The sequence below is a fragment of the Leopardus geoffroyi genome, chromosome A1 (genome assembly GCF_018350155.1).
Source record: "Leopardus geoffroyi isolate Oge1 chromosome A1, O.geoffroyi_Oge1_pat1.0, whole genome shotgun sequence".
In the NCBI taxonomy this organism is placed as follows: Eukaryota; Metazoa; Chordata; class Mammalia; order Carnivora; family Felidae; genus Leopardus; species Leopardus geoffroyi.
In genome coordinates, this window is record NC_059326.1 from 180,460,660 (window position 1) to 180,477,806 (window position 17,147).

The window sequence follows — 17,147 nt, forward strand, 5'->3', positions numbered from 1 at the left end:
CTCAGTTGTATCTGGAACATGCTAAGAAACTAATTTATTATTCTGAAATTGATAATTAAAAAGAATCAAGCATTTACACTACTTATCTTGAACTGTACTTCGGGATAACCAAAATAATTATGAGGCATCATTCTACAAAGGAGAATTCGAGGTAACAGAGAAAGAACAACAGAATACTACCATTTTTCAACCTGTAATGAAGTAATGCATCAAAATCACGATAGCTGCTAAAAACAACAGGGAAGAGGCTAACAAGGAAATCTGTGGCTAGATCAGGCTGACAACACCTGAGCCCACTAATCCATCTTAACCTAAAGAGAGCCAACCTGACATTATTGGAATGCTTGCAAATAAACAAAACAAAACAACAACAACAAAAAACCTAAACCAGAATTTAATCAAGCCATGGGGCGCCTTGATTGGCTCAGTTGGCTAAGCGTCGACTCTTGGTTTTGGACATGTTCTTGTGTTTTGGGAGTTTGGGCCCCATATCTGCACTGACAGTGCAGAGCCTGCTTGGGATTCTCTCTCTCTCTCTCTCTCTCTCTCACAAAATAAATAAATAAACTTAAAAGAAACAAACAAACAATTTAATCAAGCCTCTTTAGAAGATACAGATGGAGGAACTGTTGTTTTTTTTTTTTTTTAATTTTTTTTTTTTTTTTTCAACGTTTATTTATTTTTGGGACAGAGAGAGACAGAGCACGAACGGGGGAGGGGCAGAGAGAGAGGGAGACACAGAATCGGAAACAGGCTCCAGGCTCTGAGCCATCAGCCCAGAGCCTGACGCGGGGCTCGAACTCACGGACCGCGAGATCGTGACCTGGCTGAAGTCGGACGCTCAACTGACTGCGCCACCCAGGCGCCCCGTAACTGTTAAATATTATATGGGAAATTCTCTTAGACAAATGGCCCAGTTTCTTCAATAACAAAAGAGAAAAATGGGGGGTAGGAGGCCCTTTGGCTATACAGAATGTAAGATATATATTAAACAAACATAATGCGCAGACTGAAAAAAAAGCTATTGATTGAAAAAGAGAATGTTGTGTCCACTTTGACCTATTTGAAAATTTCCATAATGAAGTTAAAAAAAAAGTAAAGTGCCTACCTCTATCTTCGAATTCCTTTACAATATCATTCATCCTATCTTGATAGAAGGACTCCCCCCTCTCTATTAAAGAGATGTCCAATGCATCATAGATTTTATTAAACTCTAGGAAAAAAATTTCACCAAATAAAATGTCTAAGAATTTAAACAAACAGGAGACATGCATTTAACATTAAAATATATTATTTAACACAACATCTGGAAGGTTAAATTTAATCACATTAAAAATGTATGATATAGAACATTATATATATACTGCCATTTTGAAAACGTGGAAAGAATATGGAAAGAGACTCACCAAAATAATAGTTGGTGGAACTATAATTTTTATTTTCTTTTTCCTTGCCCACATTTTGTTCTACAAGAAACATGTACTTCTTGTATAACTTATAAAACTCTACCTTTATAAAATGTAAATGCAAAGAAAAAGAACTTTCCTCTTTGGAGATCTAATATTTACTGAATTTTCTTATAGTTTTTCCTAAATTGTTCCATCTACCTATCTGTCTAGCCATGCATCAGTGATGCAAATACTACCTATGGCAGCATTATAAAACATTTTACAAATTAGTGCTGCAAAATAGCTATCACTACCATTCTTTTATTGGCTATTCTTATCCATATATTCTTCAAAGTGACCTTAAAATTACTTTGTCAAGCTTGAAAACCTGAAATTGTTTGCGAAGTTTTCCCAATTAATTTTTTCTCCTAAGAAAGTTAAAATCTGCAGTTGCCTATCTTAATATACTTTCTTAATAGCTGTTTCAGTGTCAGAAAATATTTGAAGAAAAAAATCCATTTGGCAGTCTTTGAAAGTTTAACACGTCATTAAAGGTCAATTGAGTAAAAGACTCAAGAAAACTACATACAATATATCTTTTGGATGAAATGAACAAAGCCAAGAACTCACCTTGGCGGGAGACATCACAGATAAGCTTCCAAGCTTTTATAATATCTGGATTTTTACTCTGGAGCAGAACTACACATTGGTATGCTCGCTTCTTAAATTCCTCCTCAGTATCAAATCTTTTCTTGGATTCCTGTGTTTCAAAAAAAAAAAAAAAAAAAAAAAAAAGTAATGTTAAAAGAGCCAGCTTTGTATTTCTAGATACAGAGTGTTTCTAAAACAAAAACACCAAAAGTGAGGAAGTGGAAATTTACAACACCTGGACACAAACAGAACAGATGCTCTCCCTCAACAGCCAACAGTACAGTTACAAATCAATGTGCCAAAGAGCCCTATTATTTCTTTGAAATAATTTTTCTTGAAAATACAAAATTCTCACCACAGTGCTACCTCCACTTTTCCAAGTCATAAAATCATTCTTCACAGCAATGGTTTAAGAGTAATAAAGAATAGCTAACAGGTGGGCTGAATTTTCCGTGCTCCATTTTCCATCCTGGATGTGGTTCTGAATGAGTAATTACTTTTTTTGTAATTAAAAATAAAATTGCTGTCATAGTTTTATTTCTATTTTGAAAGAAACACATTTACTATTAAAAAAAAAAAAAAATTGTCTATCCCACCCCAACCTAAACAGGGATAATGCTTTGGTGCGTAACTCTAGACATTTCTTTGCAAATACATGCCTATGTGTTTTAATAAAGCCTGACTATATATGGCTTTTCTTTTACTGTGCCTTTTGAATTTAGCCTCATTATATCCAGAACACAAAATTCCAATAGATTATAACATTAGTTATGTAATTTACCAGTCTCACATTGGTAAATATTTTGTTTTCAATTTTTTCATTAGAAAATACTGAGACATATCCTATAAAACAAAACAAAAACACACCAATATTTTTGTTTTACTTTTAATGTTTACTTTTTGTCATAGTAATCCTGTTCTTGGGAAGTTGTCTATCGTAAGAAAATAATTTTAAAAAGAGAAAAAACTTCCATGTTCAAAAGTTGTTTACTGAATGGATAAAAGTACTCCAAAAACACCCCAACAATGGGGATTAACATAAACTTTAGCACATCAATCCAACAAAACAATGTGCAGCCAAACCATATAGTAACACAAAAGAGCTGATAGTGAAATACTAAACATTAATACAAAAATTGTATTACATTCACAAATGGTGTAATAAATGTCTGTATATGGACATCACAAAGTCAAAGAAAGTTGACTACAGTAATTTAAAATTACGGTTTATAAAAACCTAATTGTCTTCTAAAAACTATTTTTACCTACACTTTAACATTTTCAACATATCAAATTGAGAAAAGCATCAAGAAAACTTCAAATACTGGGGTGCTTGGGGGGCTCAGTTGGTTAAGTGTCTGACTCTTGATCTCAGCTCAGGTCATGACCTCACAGTTTAAGTCCCACATCAGGCTCTGCACTGACAGCACAGAGCTTGCTTGGGATTCTGTCTCCCTCACTCTCTGCCTTTCCTCTGCCTGTGCGCATGCACGCACACTCTCTCAAAAATAAACATTAAGAAAAAGGCAGGGTAATGTGGGTAATGTGGTTGAATTCAACTTAAAAAAAAAAAAAAAAAGTTTATTTATTTTTGAGACAGAGTGAGACAGACCATGGATGGGGGAGGGCCAGAGACAGGGGGACACAGAATCCAAAGCAGGCTCCAGGCTCTGAGCTGTCAGCACAGAGCCTGACGCAGGGCTCAAACCATGAACTGTGAGAACGTGACCTGAGCCGAAGTCGGACGCCCAACCGACTGAGCCACCCAGGTGCTCCAAGAATTCAATTTTTAACATACACTGATTCAAAAAGCAAAGATGGTGTGTTAAGGGGCAGGAAGTTTACTTTTAACCCCACGGTAGCTTCAAATACTATTCTGAACTCCCTAAAGAAAAGTAGTAATTATTATTAATGGTAAACATGCAAATATTTTAACAATAAATGATATCTAACCTTATAAAAGGCTTGTAGATCCCCAATTGGAGGTGAAATTGTTAGGTAATCTGGAAATTTATCTTGAAGGTGAGCGATGAGCATGCCAAACTGGGTCCCCCAGTCTCCCACATGGTTTAACCTAGTATCAGTCAGAATACAAAATCATTTGAAAATGAAAACCATGCTTAAATTAGACAAACTATATTCCATTAGGAACCACTAACATTGAAGTGCCAGTACATCACATTTAGCAACATCTTGTTTACTCAGTTGTCTCAACTGGTCTGCAAGCTCCAGGGGAGGCTGCACATAGCAGGCCTCTAGGATTTGGTAAATGAAGTCCCTACTGATGGATTATGATCCGTTGTGTAATTAAATGAGACACAGACAGGTGAGCCAACTGCTGATCATTACAATTTTATGAAAATTTAATTTCTCAACCAATTATCTTAGTGTAATTTAGATCAGTGGTTCTCAAATGTCAGTGGACAAAATTCTCCAAAATGTGTCAATCCAACCATTTTACATCCCTCACTGTTTTTCACTAATCTCAAATCACCAGATAATCTCATAAATGGATTATAGAAATAGTCTTCTGGGGCGCCTGGGTGGCTCAGTTGGTTAAGCGTCTGACTTTGGTTCAGGTCATGATCTCGCGGTTTGTGAGTTCAAGCCCTGCGCCAGGCTCTGTGCTGACAGCTCAGAGCCTGGAAAGTGTTCCCGATTCTGTCTCCCTTTCTCTCTGCCCCTCCCCCACTCATACTCTGTCTCTCTCAAAAACAACCATTATTAAAAAAAATTTTTTTTTAAATAGTTTTCTAACCTACATTTCTGCCTTCTTTGCCTAGCTTCTTCACAGAAGTCAGACTAATCTTTATTTGGATTACACTGCTCTCCTAATTATGACTCTCAAGAGCTTCCCATTATACTTAATAAAATCCTAATTTCTTACCATGGCCCACAGGCCCAGGATCTCTTTCTTGCCTACCTCTCCCCCTACTAGACTATAACCCCTTGGATACAGGAGGTACTCAAGAAGATCTGTGGAATGAATGGGGGAGCTTTTTCCTTGGTTCCACTCCTAGAGTCTAAAAGTTATCAGTTCAGAGGGTCCCAAGACACAATTTAAAAAGCCCACTGGGTGATCAGAAGCAGAACTGGGACGCCTGGGTGGTTCAGTTGGTTAAGCGTCCAACTCTTGATACTGGCTCAGGTCACGATCTCACAGTTGGTGGGAATAAGCCCTGTATTGGGCTCTATGCTAAAAACATGGAGCCTGCTTGGGATTCTCTCTCTGCCCCTCCCCTCCTGGTTCTCTTTCTCTCAAAATAAATTAAAAAAAAAAAAGAAAAAAAAAGAATCATACTTATAAATCAGTCATTTAGTCAAAGATTCTTTCTCAAGCAACATTTTTCATACCTTAGCACATCATATCCTGCAAATTCAAAGAGGCGGGACATACTCTCTCCTATGATAGTTGACCTGAGATGGCCTACATGCATCTCTTTAGCTATGTTGGGAGAGGAGAAATCAACTATAACCTGAAACAGACAATAAAATAGATTTCTTAGACAATAATATTGTACTATTATTATGTAATGTGATAAATACAGACACAAAGGCAATTACGTTAAAATACATACGTGTATCAAAGTAATACCTCATACATCTTAAATTTTCACATCATGACAAATACTTCAATTAAAAATTTTAAAGGAGTACAAGACATTTTATTCTAACATTTATTAATAACATTTAATTGTAAACTCAGACATAAATAGTAGCTTGGGTTGTAATTCAAGGGTGTTAGGTTATCTGGTGAATCTACTTGTCCATTTTTAATTGAAAAGGAATAAAATTTATTTATATAAATAATCCATCCCTTATTTCAGCCAAACCTCAGCTGGCTACCCCAAATGCCTTCTAGAATAATGTGAAAAGAAAAACCACATAATAAACAAGACCCAGGAGAAAGGCTATTTCCATTATGTTCATAATCTCAAATATTAATGATTAAATCTCAATAGAAAAAGTGGAAGCTGGTCACAGCACTTCGCATTCACTTTAAGGTATTAACATATCAACTGAAAACTATATATACCTTTTTATTCTCTCCAAGGGGAGGTAGTTGAACCCCATTCACCAGGAGATTGGTTAACTGTTGTGATACATAGTCCTTCCTTAAGTGGACATTAATAAAACCTAATGAACAGTAAGAGGAGAGAAAAAAAAAATCAGATCGTTTTCCTGTCTTGAATGATTGTTCACTCCCAAAGACTTTGTCAATTTCATTTATGCTGGCTCCAAAGTGCTGATCTGGCTCTGGCAAAACTCTTTTAAGAATTCCAACACCACCTGAGGCCCTCTTGGAAGCTCCCTGTTTCAGTATCTATTTCAAACATTACCACTCTCCTGAAAGCTTCCTACTTACTCCTGGACCCCTTTATTCTCAGTACATGATTTGTTCATCTATTAACAGAAAATTGAGGGCCCTTTCGTCCCAGACTTATCTGCCATTATCCATCTCCTTTTTGCTAATGAAACACTAAGTCACAGGGAGGTAAAATAACTCATCCAAGATCCAGCAGCTAAGTTGAGACTAAAACATCAGTTTCCTAACTCTCAGTCCAAGGTGTTCTTACCACTTTGTTAGGTATACAAGTTTTAACCCTATACTTATATTTAAAATGGTTCTTTATTTCAAAAAAGACCCAACATCAGTACAACCACTTAAGAAGGGTAACACTGTCATACCAGGACCAGCAATTTCAACTTTTTCAACACATTCATTGTCTGGGAGGTGTTTGGTAATGTTTTCGGCAATTTCTCTTGGATTAACTTTCTGTTCCTTGGTTTTGAGCATCTATAACACAATATAAAATGATTCATTACACAAGTTCTAGAAATTTACTCAGAAATACACAACTGATAAAGCATGAGATGCATGACATTAAGACCCATCAAAAGGCAGAAGCAAAGAAGTCCAATGACTTGTATATAATCTTGAACACAGACAGATTAAAGCATCAAGCCATCAACAGTGCCAAGAGGAATACAAAAGTGCCCAAACCACATGATCTCCATTTCAAAATGAGCTGCCACAGACATCTAGAACTCTTTTATGAAGACATAACAAAGTCTTTAGTTATGATGCCTGTTTCCAGGATATTTACATTTTGAATTTTCAAATCAGGAAAGTGTGCAATAATCAAACCTGGAAAATAAAATAGTACCCTTATAAACTTAACCCCAATGTAGACAAATAAAAATTATTTATAAAAAAAACTCTGGATTTTAAAAACCCTTCCTACTTAACAAAGAAAGGAAAACAAAAAGTCTCAAACCAGGGGCAATTAACCCACAAATACATCACACAATGCAGCTATTAAAAATAGGGAATTCCTCTAACTGAAAATGAAATATGTAAGCCCATCTCAAAGACACCAGAGCTGCATCAAATTATTTGATGGGAACACTGGTTGGTGAATGTAACTTTTAATCCTTCACCTTTCAACACTCATTAGTAACACACAGCAATCCTGGACACAACAGGAAGGAAGTACCAATGCAAGAGTATCAACTACTAGCCTTAAATATAGAAAATACACATAAAATTTAACTGAATATTCAAATTTGTGGTTTTAAAATTAAAAACATACTTCCCCTATTCTCAAGTTTTTCTGAACTGTGGAAAATGTTCTTTTCACTGAGAATATAATTTGCTATTATTTATGTAAATAATAATGATGCCAATTAATGCTTAAGAAAATAAAATCACCAAGAATGCTTTGTAATAACACAATCACCTGTGAGATACCCATGGCACTATTACACTGATAGTCCCCAAACTTGGGCTGTTGACTTGGTGTCACTATCAGAGGAGGATTTTCCAGATCTGGATATGCAGCCTTAATGGCGCAACCAAAGACCTCTTGCAGTCGGCTATTGATGTTAATCATATTTTTAGTTGGTCTGGTTCTTTCTGCTTGAAGACTCTGTAAGAAAAGAATGAAAATATCAAACCATCATACAAAATGTTCCCAAATATTTTGAGAAACCTTCAGATGTCCTGAGAAGGTAACAGACACTTTGCAATGTTCTCATATCTGGGACATGCTGAAAAACATTAATAGGACAACCATGCAGTGTTTCTAAGTCAGAGCATGTGACCAAAGTGACCCAGGGAAAGAAGGTAAGGTGCATGGGTGTCCACACAGTACTTTATTCATCTATGGCTTGTTCTTTTCTTTTCTTTGTGTACCTTGTGTTCAGTTGCCATTACTTAGTAGGGTAAAGTATTTGTTAAAGAACTAATGTGCCCTTCCTCCCATTACACTGACAGCATTCTATTATTTACACATTAGAGTTAATGTGCATGATGGAAATGTGTATTAGAATACACTGTACTTGGGGTGCCTGGCTTGCTCAGTTGGTGGAGCATGTGACTCTGATCTCCAGGTTGTAAGTTTGAGCTCCATGTTGGGTGTAGAGATTAAAAATAAAATCTTAAAAAAAAAAAAAAAGGAATAGACTGTACTTCTTTTGTATGTTTTTCCTCATATCTTCTGCCACATATTAGACATTTAATACTTTTGAACTGAAATGAATACAGAAATGAGTACACATCAGAATGAATGAGGTAACTAGAAAGGTGAAGTATCTGGGGGAAAGACTCCGTGGAAAAGAAACATGATCTTAGAAGACTCCAAGCAAAGTGATTTCAAGCAGAACATTTCACAAGCCGGTGATAAAAACACTTCATAGGAGTCAGGTGGGCAGAGTCTAAGACAAATGAAAAGAATCTAATGCCAGTGTAGTCTGGCTGGAGTAGTATACACACACAGGAGAACAATTATAGTGGTGAGATCATCCTCCAGGATGTGTCATCAGCAGACCTGAGAGTCAGGCCAAGAAATTTAAACCTCAACTAAAGTAAGCTCAGTTTTTTGACAAAACTGATAAACACTACTAGATCAGTGGAAAGAAACCAAATATGGCACTGTAAAATATAAAAATAAAATTGTAAAACAACCAACTTAGGGCAGAGAAGGACTATGGATATATTCTATATTTTCTTTTGATAGAGAATTATTTAAAAAGATGATTTTTTTAAAAAGGCAACAGCATAAATTGTTTAAAAAATGTCTCAACTCTACTCAAAGCCTATGTCAAGCTGGCCAAATATTTAGGATGAAACATTTCAGAGGGCCCTGGAAGGACAAGGCTACACCAACTTCTCCATTACTTGCACCAACAACTTAGTCCTAACTGGTCTAATGCAGGGAAAAAGACAGGATTTCTTTCCTCACATCTCCAAATTCCTCATGGCATACTTTCTGAATCTTTGATAATAGTTTTTTTTTTTTTTAAAGGTATAATAACTCAAACTGTAGAATGAAAAACAACCCAGAATACTTACCCTTCGAAGGATATTTAGTCGATACTTTAATTTTAAATTTTCTTCTCGCAACTGTTCCAAATTTGGAGAAGCTTCTAAACCGCCGCAGTTTTTTAACCGATCAATTTCAGCAGTCAGAGACTTAATCTCTTTTTCCTATGAAGGAAAAGGCAGTTCATTCAGTCCAGTATGATTGATGACATCCAAAATGTGATGGACTGTCCCTAAACTTATTTCTTTTCCTCTCTTCAGCAGGGCATGGTAGAGGTGATGGGAATGAAGGGCCTTCCCTTTGATAAGTTGTGATTTTTCCTCCTTGATGCTTTTGATTACATTAGCACATTATCCTGTATATGAAAGAATCAAGTGTGTATGTTGGAGAAGAGGAACAGAGTGTTAAGCATATAATGGGATAAGTCTTACATCCTGTCTGTGTCTTTGGTCTCAATAAACCACTCTGATTTAGTGACAGTACCAGTTAAGTTCAAGGGTGGCCAAATTGACTTTATTCCCAAATCTTAGGACTTTAGGGCTCCTTTAAAAAGAAACTTTTTGTCACATTTAAAATAGCTCCAGTGTCTGCCTTTTGTCCTTTCTTAGACAAAGTAACTTCCTAATTTTTCCCTTAATTTCCCTTGTCTTATGTCCTAGACCAGGCTTTTTACTCTAAAACCTAAACCTAAAAACATGCAAATTCAGAAGGAAATAAATAAAGCTTCCAACCTAACAGAATTACTAAGGAGGAGATTCCTAACCTGAAATTTGATAATGTTTACCAGAAGATAACTACAGCAAAACAAGTTGCCATAATGAGCATATACTATGTTTCATGCACTGAGATAAACATTTTTCAGAAACTATCTCTGGGGCACCTGGGTGGCTCAGTTGGTTAAGCATCTGACTCTTGACTCTGGCTGAGGTCCTCATCACAGGTTTGTGGGATGGAGCTCTGCGCAGGGCGCTGCACTGGGCCTGCTGAAGATTCTCTCCAGGTGCCTGGGTAGCTCAGTTGGTTGAGTGTGGGACTCTGGCTCAGGTTATGATCTCACGGTTCATGAGTTCAAGCCCCACATTGGGCTCTTTGCTGATATGGTAGCTCAGAGCCTGCTTCAGATTCTGTCTCCCTCTCTTTGCCCTTCCCCCACTTTCTCCCACTCTCTCAAAAATAAACATCAAAAAAAAAAAATTCTCTCTGCCCCACTCGCACCCTCTCTCTAAAACAAACAAACAAACAAATCATCTGTATAATTCTTTATAACAACCCAAAGGTAAGGTACTTATACCCCCACATTGACAAAGAATACAAGGCTCAGAACCAGAAAGAACCTGACATTTTGCTCCACGAACTTGTATTCTGTGATAGCTGGTTTAGCATAAAACAGTTCCTGAGATTTGATGAAAGTACTTACGCCACTTTCTTACTACCCTTCCCTACCTGAGCATAAAAGGTTATGGAAATGTCTCACTTTCACTTTTATAAGCTGTGACTGTTCTTCCCCCAGGAATACTGAAGGCTGAGACCAAATTAACCACTCTTTGGGCATTTTAGGAATCCTCTCGCTCAGTATCATAGAACGGCGGCTGAGTTGTGAACCAGGATCAAGGGCTGCTGCTTTTATTCCACTTACCCCCTCTGCCTGACCCGCCCCCTCCAACCCTGCATCCCGAGAGAGCACGTGTGTGTGCGGGAAAGGAGGGGCACAGTGGGAAAGTAGGAGCACTTGTACTGAACACGCTAAGCTCCAGCGCACCAAAGACGCTGGTTTGGCGGGCTCTAGGAGAGGGCAAGGACCTCTACACCGGGGGTGCTGATTCGGGAGGCCACTGTCATAAGGGCCTTAGGAGGATGGGTTCTTCCTCTCCCACGCCCGAGAAACATCTCTGGGAAGGTGTTTGCTTAGGATCTAGCACAGGCCCGGATGTCCGGACACCCTTGCCCACGTCTGAGGGGACCAGACTGGTTCCGCATCACCGAAGCTGTCCCGACGCTGTTCGGGCAGGAGCTAGTCCTTCCCCTCCAGGCCTTTCTACTAGTCCTATGTGGTCCTACCTGCTGCAGCAGTCTCGCGGAGCACTGAGCCACCAAACCTTCCATCCTCCCGTCAGCTACAATCACTCCAAGTGGCCGGAAGCGGAAACGAACAGTTCCTCCCGGAAGCGGAAACCCTCCTTCCCGCGCCACGCTTTGCTGTTGACTGTGTGCCGCCACCTCTGCTGCCACCTGGTGGGGTGCAGGCGACACTCCGGGAACAACAAGTGGAGAAATGCTGGCTGTTGCCTTTGGATTCCTATGTTGGTGCAGGGGCAGAGAAATTGAGAGGAACTGGGCAAGAGCTGCTCTGTGCTTCGATTAATTTAGACAAAGACACGTTCCTCTGTCTCTCAAGGGCATCAGTTTTCCCTTCTGTGAAATGGGAACATAATGAACACAATCCATTCATTTATTCAACAAGTATTTATTTTGCACTTTAACATGGGGGACACTATTCCAGGCACTAGAACACAAGCTGGAAATAAGACAAGATCCTCAAGAGATATGCTAGACAAAAAAGTAAATACCCTCAGATAGTTTTAATTGCCAGGAAAGTGTTAAAAGACAAAATTCAAGAGAGTCTGAAGATGTAATTGACTTTATTAAGTGATGCATGAATGAGACAGGTCCCATCTAAAAGGAGATGAAGGAGAGATCCAAAGGGCTACAGAAAAAGAAAAGTTTTTAAAGATAGGACAAAGAAGTCATAAACAGGAAAAATTATTTGGGGTGAGGTCACCTTCCTTTGGAGATGAAAGGGTCTTAGTAGGTGGGTTACATCATCTGCCTTTGGGAGATGGAGAGGACCCATGTGACAGATTGATTATCTTATTGGTTCTGACCAGAACATTTCTAAGCAGTTAAGAATATATTTCTGCTAGAAGTTGAAAGTGCAATTAGGTTAGGTATTTAGCTCTGGTTTGGTGATTTGTCCTAAGTGACCCCATTTGGGGCCTGTGGCTTTTTTTTTTTTTTTTTTAAACAAAGATAATGTGATAGAGTTACTCAGGACAGGAAAGACCTCTCATTTGAGTTAAAATTTTAAACAGCTAACCTGGGACTTAAATGCTGAGAGGACAGGGACATGAATGGGAATGTTCATTCTTCCCTATGGCCCCAGTACTTAGAGCAGCGGTCTCTAAACTTTTTGCTTCTGTGTCTCATAAAAGGTGTTTAAAAATTCATTCTCCAATAAAGATTTAAAAAAATTTTTTTTAATGTTTATTTATTTTTGAGAGAGAGAGACATAGTGTGAGCAGGAGAGGGGCAGAGAGAGAAGGAGACACAGAATCCAAAGCAGGCTTCAGGCACTGAACTGTCAGCACAGAGCCTGACATGGGGCTCGAACTCACAAACCATGAGATCATGACCTGAGCCGAAGTTGGATGCTCAACTGACTGAGCCACCCAGGTTCCCCTCCAATAAAGATTTTTTAAAGTTGACATCTGAAAACGCTTGTCACAACTTTATTTTCTTTTTAAGATTTTATTTTTAAAGTAATCTCTGCACCCAACATAGGGTTCGAACTCACAACCCCAAGATCAAGAGTCACATGCCTTACCAACTGAACCATCCAGGTGCTCCTGTCACAACTTTCAATAGTGGTAATGGCATATTTTCTGGCATGATGTTTCCTGTATAAGTGTTCTCAATGTATTGTCATCAAACCTGTAGAGCTGCATATTTAGCCCGTCCAGAATGTTACCATATTAATTGGCAAAGCCAGTCCTCTGTCAAATCAAATAATTCAAATCATATCAGGTGAAGTTCTGGGGCGATGGGGGGGTTTGTGGAGCCAATGGCCAAGAAAGAATTCTTGAAGACGTCTTTGGTGCATAAAGGATTTTATTAAACCACAGGGACAGAACCCGCGGGCAGAAAGAACTGCACTGGGGTTGTGGGGGGTGAGCATTTTATGGAGTCAGGGGAGATAAAGTCTAGAGGGGAGATAAAGTCAAGAGGGAGTTTCCAAAGAGATTTTCACATGCCCAAGACTTACTGGAAGCCTAGGTTATTGTCAAGCTAAGGTTGTTTTTTTTCCCCCTAGCAAGGCATTAACATTGAGACAGTAGAGAATTCCTGGACTGGAGGCTGTTGATGGGATTGCCTTTTTCTGGTAAACTGGTGGAGACTTATCAGTTTAACCATTTGTTTTTTGTCCTTTCTTGTTTTGGGGTAGCCAAAGTGTTCAGGGAATATCACACATGTCCCACCTGGGAGAGGGGGGGTGTGCTAGCTTGTGTTTTGCCCTCAGCCTGCCTCACAATCCCTCATCAATATTTACTTAATATTTTTAACTTATAAGTTTACCTTTACTTTTATTTTTTAAAAGCATTTTTAAATGTTTATTTATTTTTGAGAGAGAGAGAGAGAAAGAGCATGGGGGCAGAGAGAGAGGGAGACAGGATCTGAAGCAGGCTTTGTGCTGTCAGTGCAGAACCCAATGTGGGACTTGAATCCACAGAATGTAGATCATGACCTGAGCTGAAGTTGGATGCTCAACCGACTGAGCCACCCAGCCACCCCTATTTTCTTTTAAACAAAATAAAAGTGAATACGTGTTCTCATGACATCTTGTTTCTAAATTCTAAGAGGGAAAGATGAACTCATGGAGGGATGAGTTGGTGGATTGACAAATGGATGAACAGATCTCCACCTTCAATATAAAGCAGAAAGTAAGGGCTATCTTTTAATGGAGCATCTTTTGCTTGGTGCTTAAGGCTTTGCCTTCAGGAGAAATACATTCTGGAAGTGTGCCCTGTTCAGCTCCTGTTATTTTCCACCAAGAGCAAAGGGAGAGGTGTTATGCCTTTTCTTGTGGACAGGAGAGTATACAAAAAAAAGTTGGGTAACTGAATTTGTAGGCAAATCAGTTTTAGGAAAGACAATATGAAAACTCAAGATCTTTAGATGGATTTCCTTGATGTATACAGGTCCACAGGCCCCTTGGAATGTCTTCCTTGGAATGCACCTCACGGTGCATATTGCCCATTTTGAAAGACCCTTCTTCTGGAGTGGTGCTTGTCACAGGGCATTGCCCAAAAACTGTTTCCTAATTGAATGAATAGGAAGGTTCAAAGCAGAGAGGTATCCAATGCAAATGACCTGAGGTAGGAGCTAAATGTATCTGAAAACAGAAAAGAGAGGGATCAGGTGTGAGCCAAATGGAGAAATTGGCAAAAGTGAAGCATATAGGAATTTCTAAATCAGAGCCAGCATTTTAAATTTTATTCTAAACACAATGGAAGCCATTAGAGGGTTTGGATAAGTAGTGGAAGAGTATAAGTTTTTGTCTTCCAAAGGGGGTGTTATGGGCTGAATTGCATTCCCCCCAGTTCATGTCAAAATCTTAACCCCTAATGCCTCAGAATGTGACTGTGTTACTACGGCATCTCTCCGATGGGATAGGGCCCCTGAATGCGGGTGGGGACAGGTGATGCAGGAGGTGAGAGTTCACCAGAGGCAGAACAAAGGTGATAGAAGTTTATCGAATATAACACAAGGGAATTGTGGGCAGGACAGCAGAGGAGAGATGGTCTGCAATGAGGCAGTGGGTCAGTGGGGGGGGGGGGCTGTATTTAAAGGGAGAAGGTGAGAAAGTATGAGAATGTATGGGATTTACCTTTTGTGGTAACTGTACCTGGTTGTAAGTAACCCATTGGTCAGTTAAGGCCTATGGATATTTTGAGTTGGGTCCCCTGATGGGCCTGTGTGTATTCAGCCTGGTGGTTGCTGTGGGCCTTTTTGCCTTGATCAAGTTTCCATTGCTGAAGCCTGTTGTCTAAAAGCAGCCTCTCCAGTTACCTATCCATTGACCATAGCCACCAACTCAGGAGACAAAAGGGGGAACCCTTGGCCAACTACTCCGTCCTGGAGAATCCCACGGGGGCTGGACAAAAAAAAAAAAAAAAAGCACAGTTCAGCTCCTGGCTGGGTTTTCCAACACTGTTGCCTAACACAACTCAGAAAAACTCATTGCAAGAGAAGCCTGTAGCTCTGAAGATGAGGGTTTGGAAAAGAGAAAAGAAAAATTTGGGACACCTGGCTGGCTCAGTCGGTAAAGCATGCAACTCTTGATCTCAGGGTTGTGAGTTCAAGCCCCACACTGGGTGTAGAGATTACTTTAAAAAAAAAAAAAAAAAGGAGAAATTTATTTTGGGTATTAGCAGCAGGGGGAGGTGGAAGGCTCAAGCCTTAACAACCAACCTCTTCACCTATAAGATGGACACCTAAAGTTTGATAGGAAGAGGTTTCAGGGATACATGCAAGAGAGCAGGTAGGGAGCACATGATCATGAGTGAGGGGCAGTATGTGTTCAGTGCCTGATTATGGGCAGGGAAGGGGATGGAATGTGATCCTCTAAGCATTCCATTACTATCAGGGCTTTTATGGGCTGGAATAATCTGGTCATTGGGAATTATGGCTGGAATAATCTGGTCATTGTAAAACATCTTTGTCAATGTCTCAAGAAAGTGCTATAAGGGGATGCCTGCATGGCTCAGTCTGTTGTGTCTGACTCTTGATTTCGGCTCAGATATGACCTCTCGGTCATGAGATCCAGCCCCTCCTTGGGCATGGGGGCTCCAAGCTGGGTGTGGAGCCTGCTTAAGATTCTCTCTCCCTCTCTTTCTCTCTCTTTCTCTTTCTCTCTCTCTCTCATCCTCTGCCCCTCCCCTGTTGACACATAGCTTGCACACACTCTCTCTCAAAAAAAATTGTAAGAAATAAGCACAATAGGTTTTAGTTAGAGCGTGAGTTAAGAGGTCTTGTCCATTTATGGTTTTAACTGTTGGGGTCTATAATTGAGCAAGAGGAATCACTGACAACTGTGTTTGGAGAGAGGGTCGGTAAAGAAGTAATAAAGTTAAAATGAGGTCATGAGAGTGGGGCCTAATCCAATCTGATACATGTCCTTATAGAAGGAAATTAGGACACACACACAAGGGGATGCCTGCATGGCTCAGTCTGTTGTGTCTGACTCTTGATTTCGGCTCAGATATGACCTCTCGGTCATGAGATCCAGCCCCTCCTTGGGCATGGGGGCTCCAAGCTGGGTGTGGAGCCTGCTTAAGATTCTCTCTCCCTCTCTTTCTCTCTCTTTCTCTTTCTCTCTCTCTCTCATCCTCTGCCCCTCCCCTGTTGACACATAGCTTGCACACACTCTCTCTCAAAAAAAAATTGTAAGAAATAAGCACAATAGGTTTTAGTTAGAGCGTGAGTTAAGAGGTCTTGTCCATTTATGGTTTTAACTGTTGGGGTCTATAATTGAGCAAGAGGAATCACTGACAACTGTGTTTGGAGAGAGGGTCGGTAAAGAAGTAATAAAGTTAAAATGAGGTCATGAGAGTGGGGCCTAATCCAATCTGATACATGTCCTTATAGAAGGAAATTAGGACACACACACACACACACACACACACACACACACCATCACCACCAGGTGAAGACAAGGGAGAAGAATGCCATTTACAAACCAAGGAGAAAGGCCTCAGAAATCACTGGCCTTGCCTGCCGACACATCGATGTCAGTCTTCCAGTCTCTAGAAGTATAAGAAAATAAATTTCTGGTATGTAAGCTCCCCAGTCTGTGCTACTTTGTATGGTTGCCCTAGCAAATGGATACAGGAGACTTTGGAAGTCCAATCCTTTCTTGGGCGCCTGGGTGGCTCAGTCAGTGAAGTGTCTGACTCTTGATTTTGGCTCAGGTCATGATCTCACAGTTGTGAGATAAAGCCTTCAGTAG

At 39.5% G+C, this 17,147-nt stretch overlaps 1 protein-coding gene across 1 annotated transcript in view; it reads right to left on the reverse strand.

Moving 5' to 3' along the window:
* The window catches only part of RARS1 (arginyl-tRNA synthetase 1), a 40,042-nt gene that overhangs the window by 12,925 nt on the left and 9,970 nt on the right, over window positions 1-17,147 (reverse strand). The window contains exons 2-10 of the mRNA XM_045502245.1: window positions 11,423-11,478; window positions 9,394-9,528; window positions 7,781-7,969; window positions 6,729-6,837; window positions 6,076-6,176; window positions 5,394-5,515; window positions 3,993-4,113; window positions 2,019-2,148; window positions 1,109-1,213 (exon numbers count right to left, since the gene is read on the reverse strand). Of these exons, the coding sequence (XP_045358201.1) occupies window positions 1,109-1,213; window positions 2,019-2,148; window positions 3,993-4,113; window positions 5,394-5,515; window positions 6,076-6,176; window positions 6,729-6,837; window positions 7,781-7,969; window positions 9,394-9,528; window positions 11,423-11,467 (1,057 nt within the window). The 5' untranslated portion in view covers window positions 11,468-11,478. The remainder of the gene's footprint in view (window positions 1-1,108; window positions 1,214-2,018; window positions 2,149-3,992; window positions 4,114-5,393; window positions 5,516-6,075; window positions 6,177-6,728; window positions 6,838-7,780; window positions 7,970-9,393; window positions 9,529-11,422; window positions 11,479-17,147) is intronic.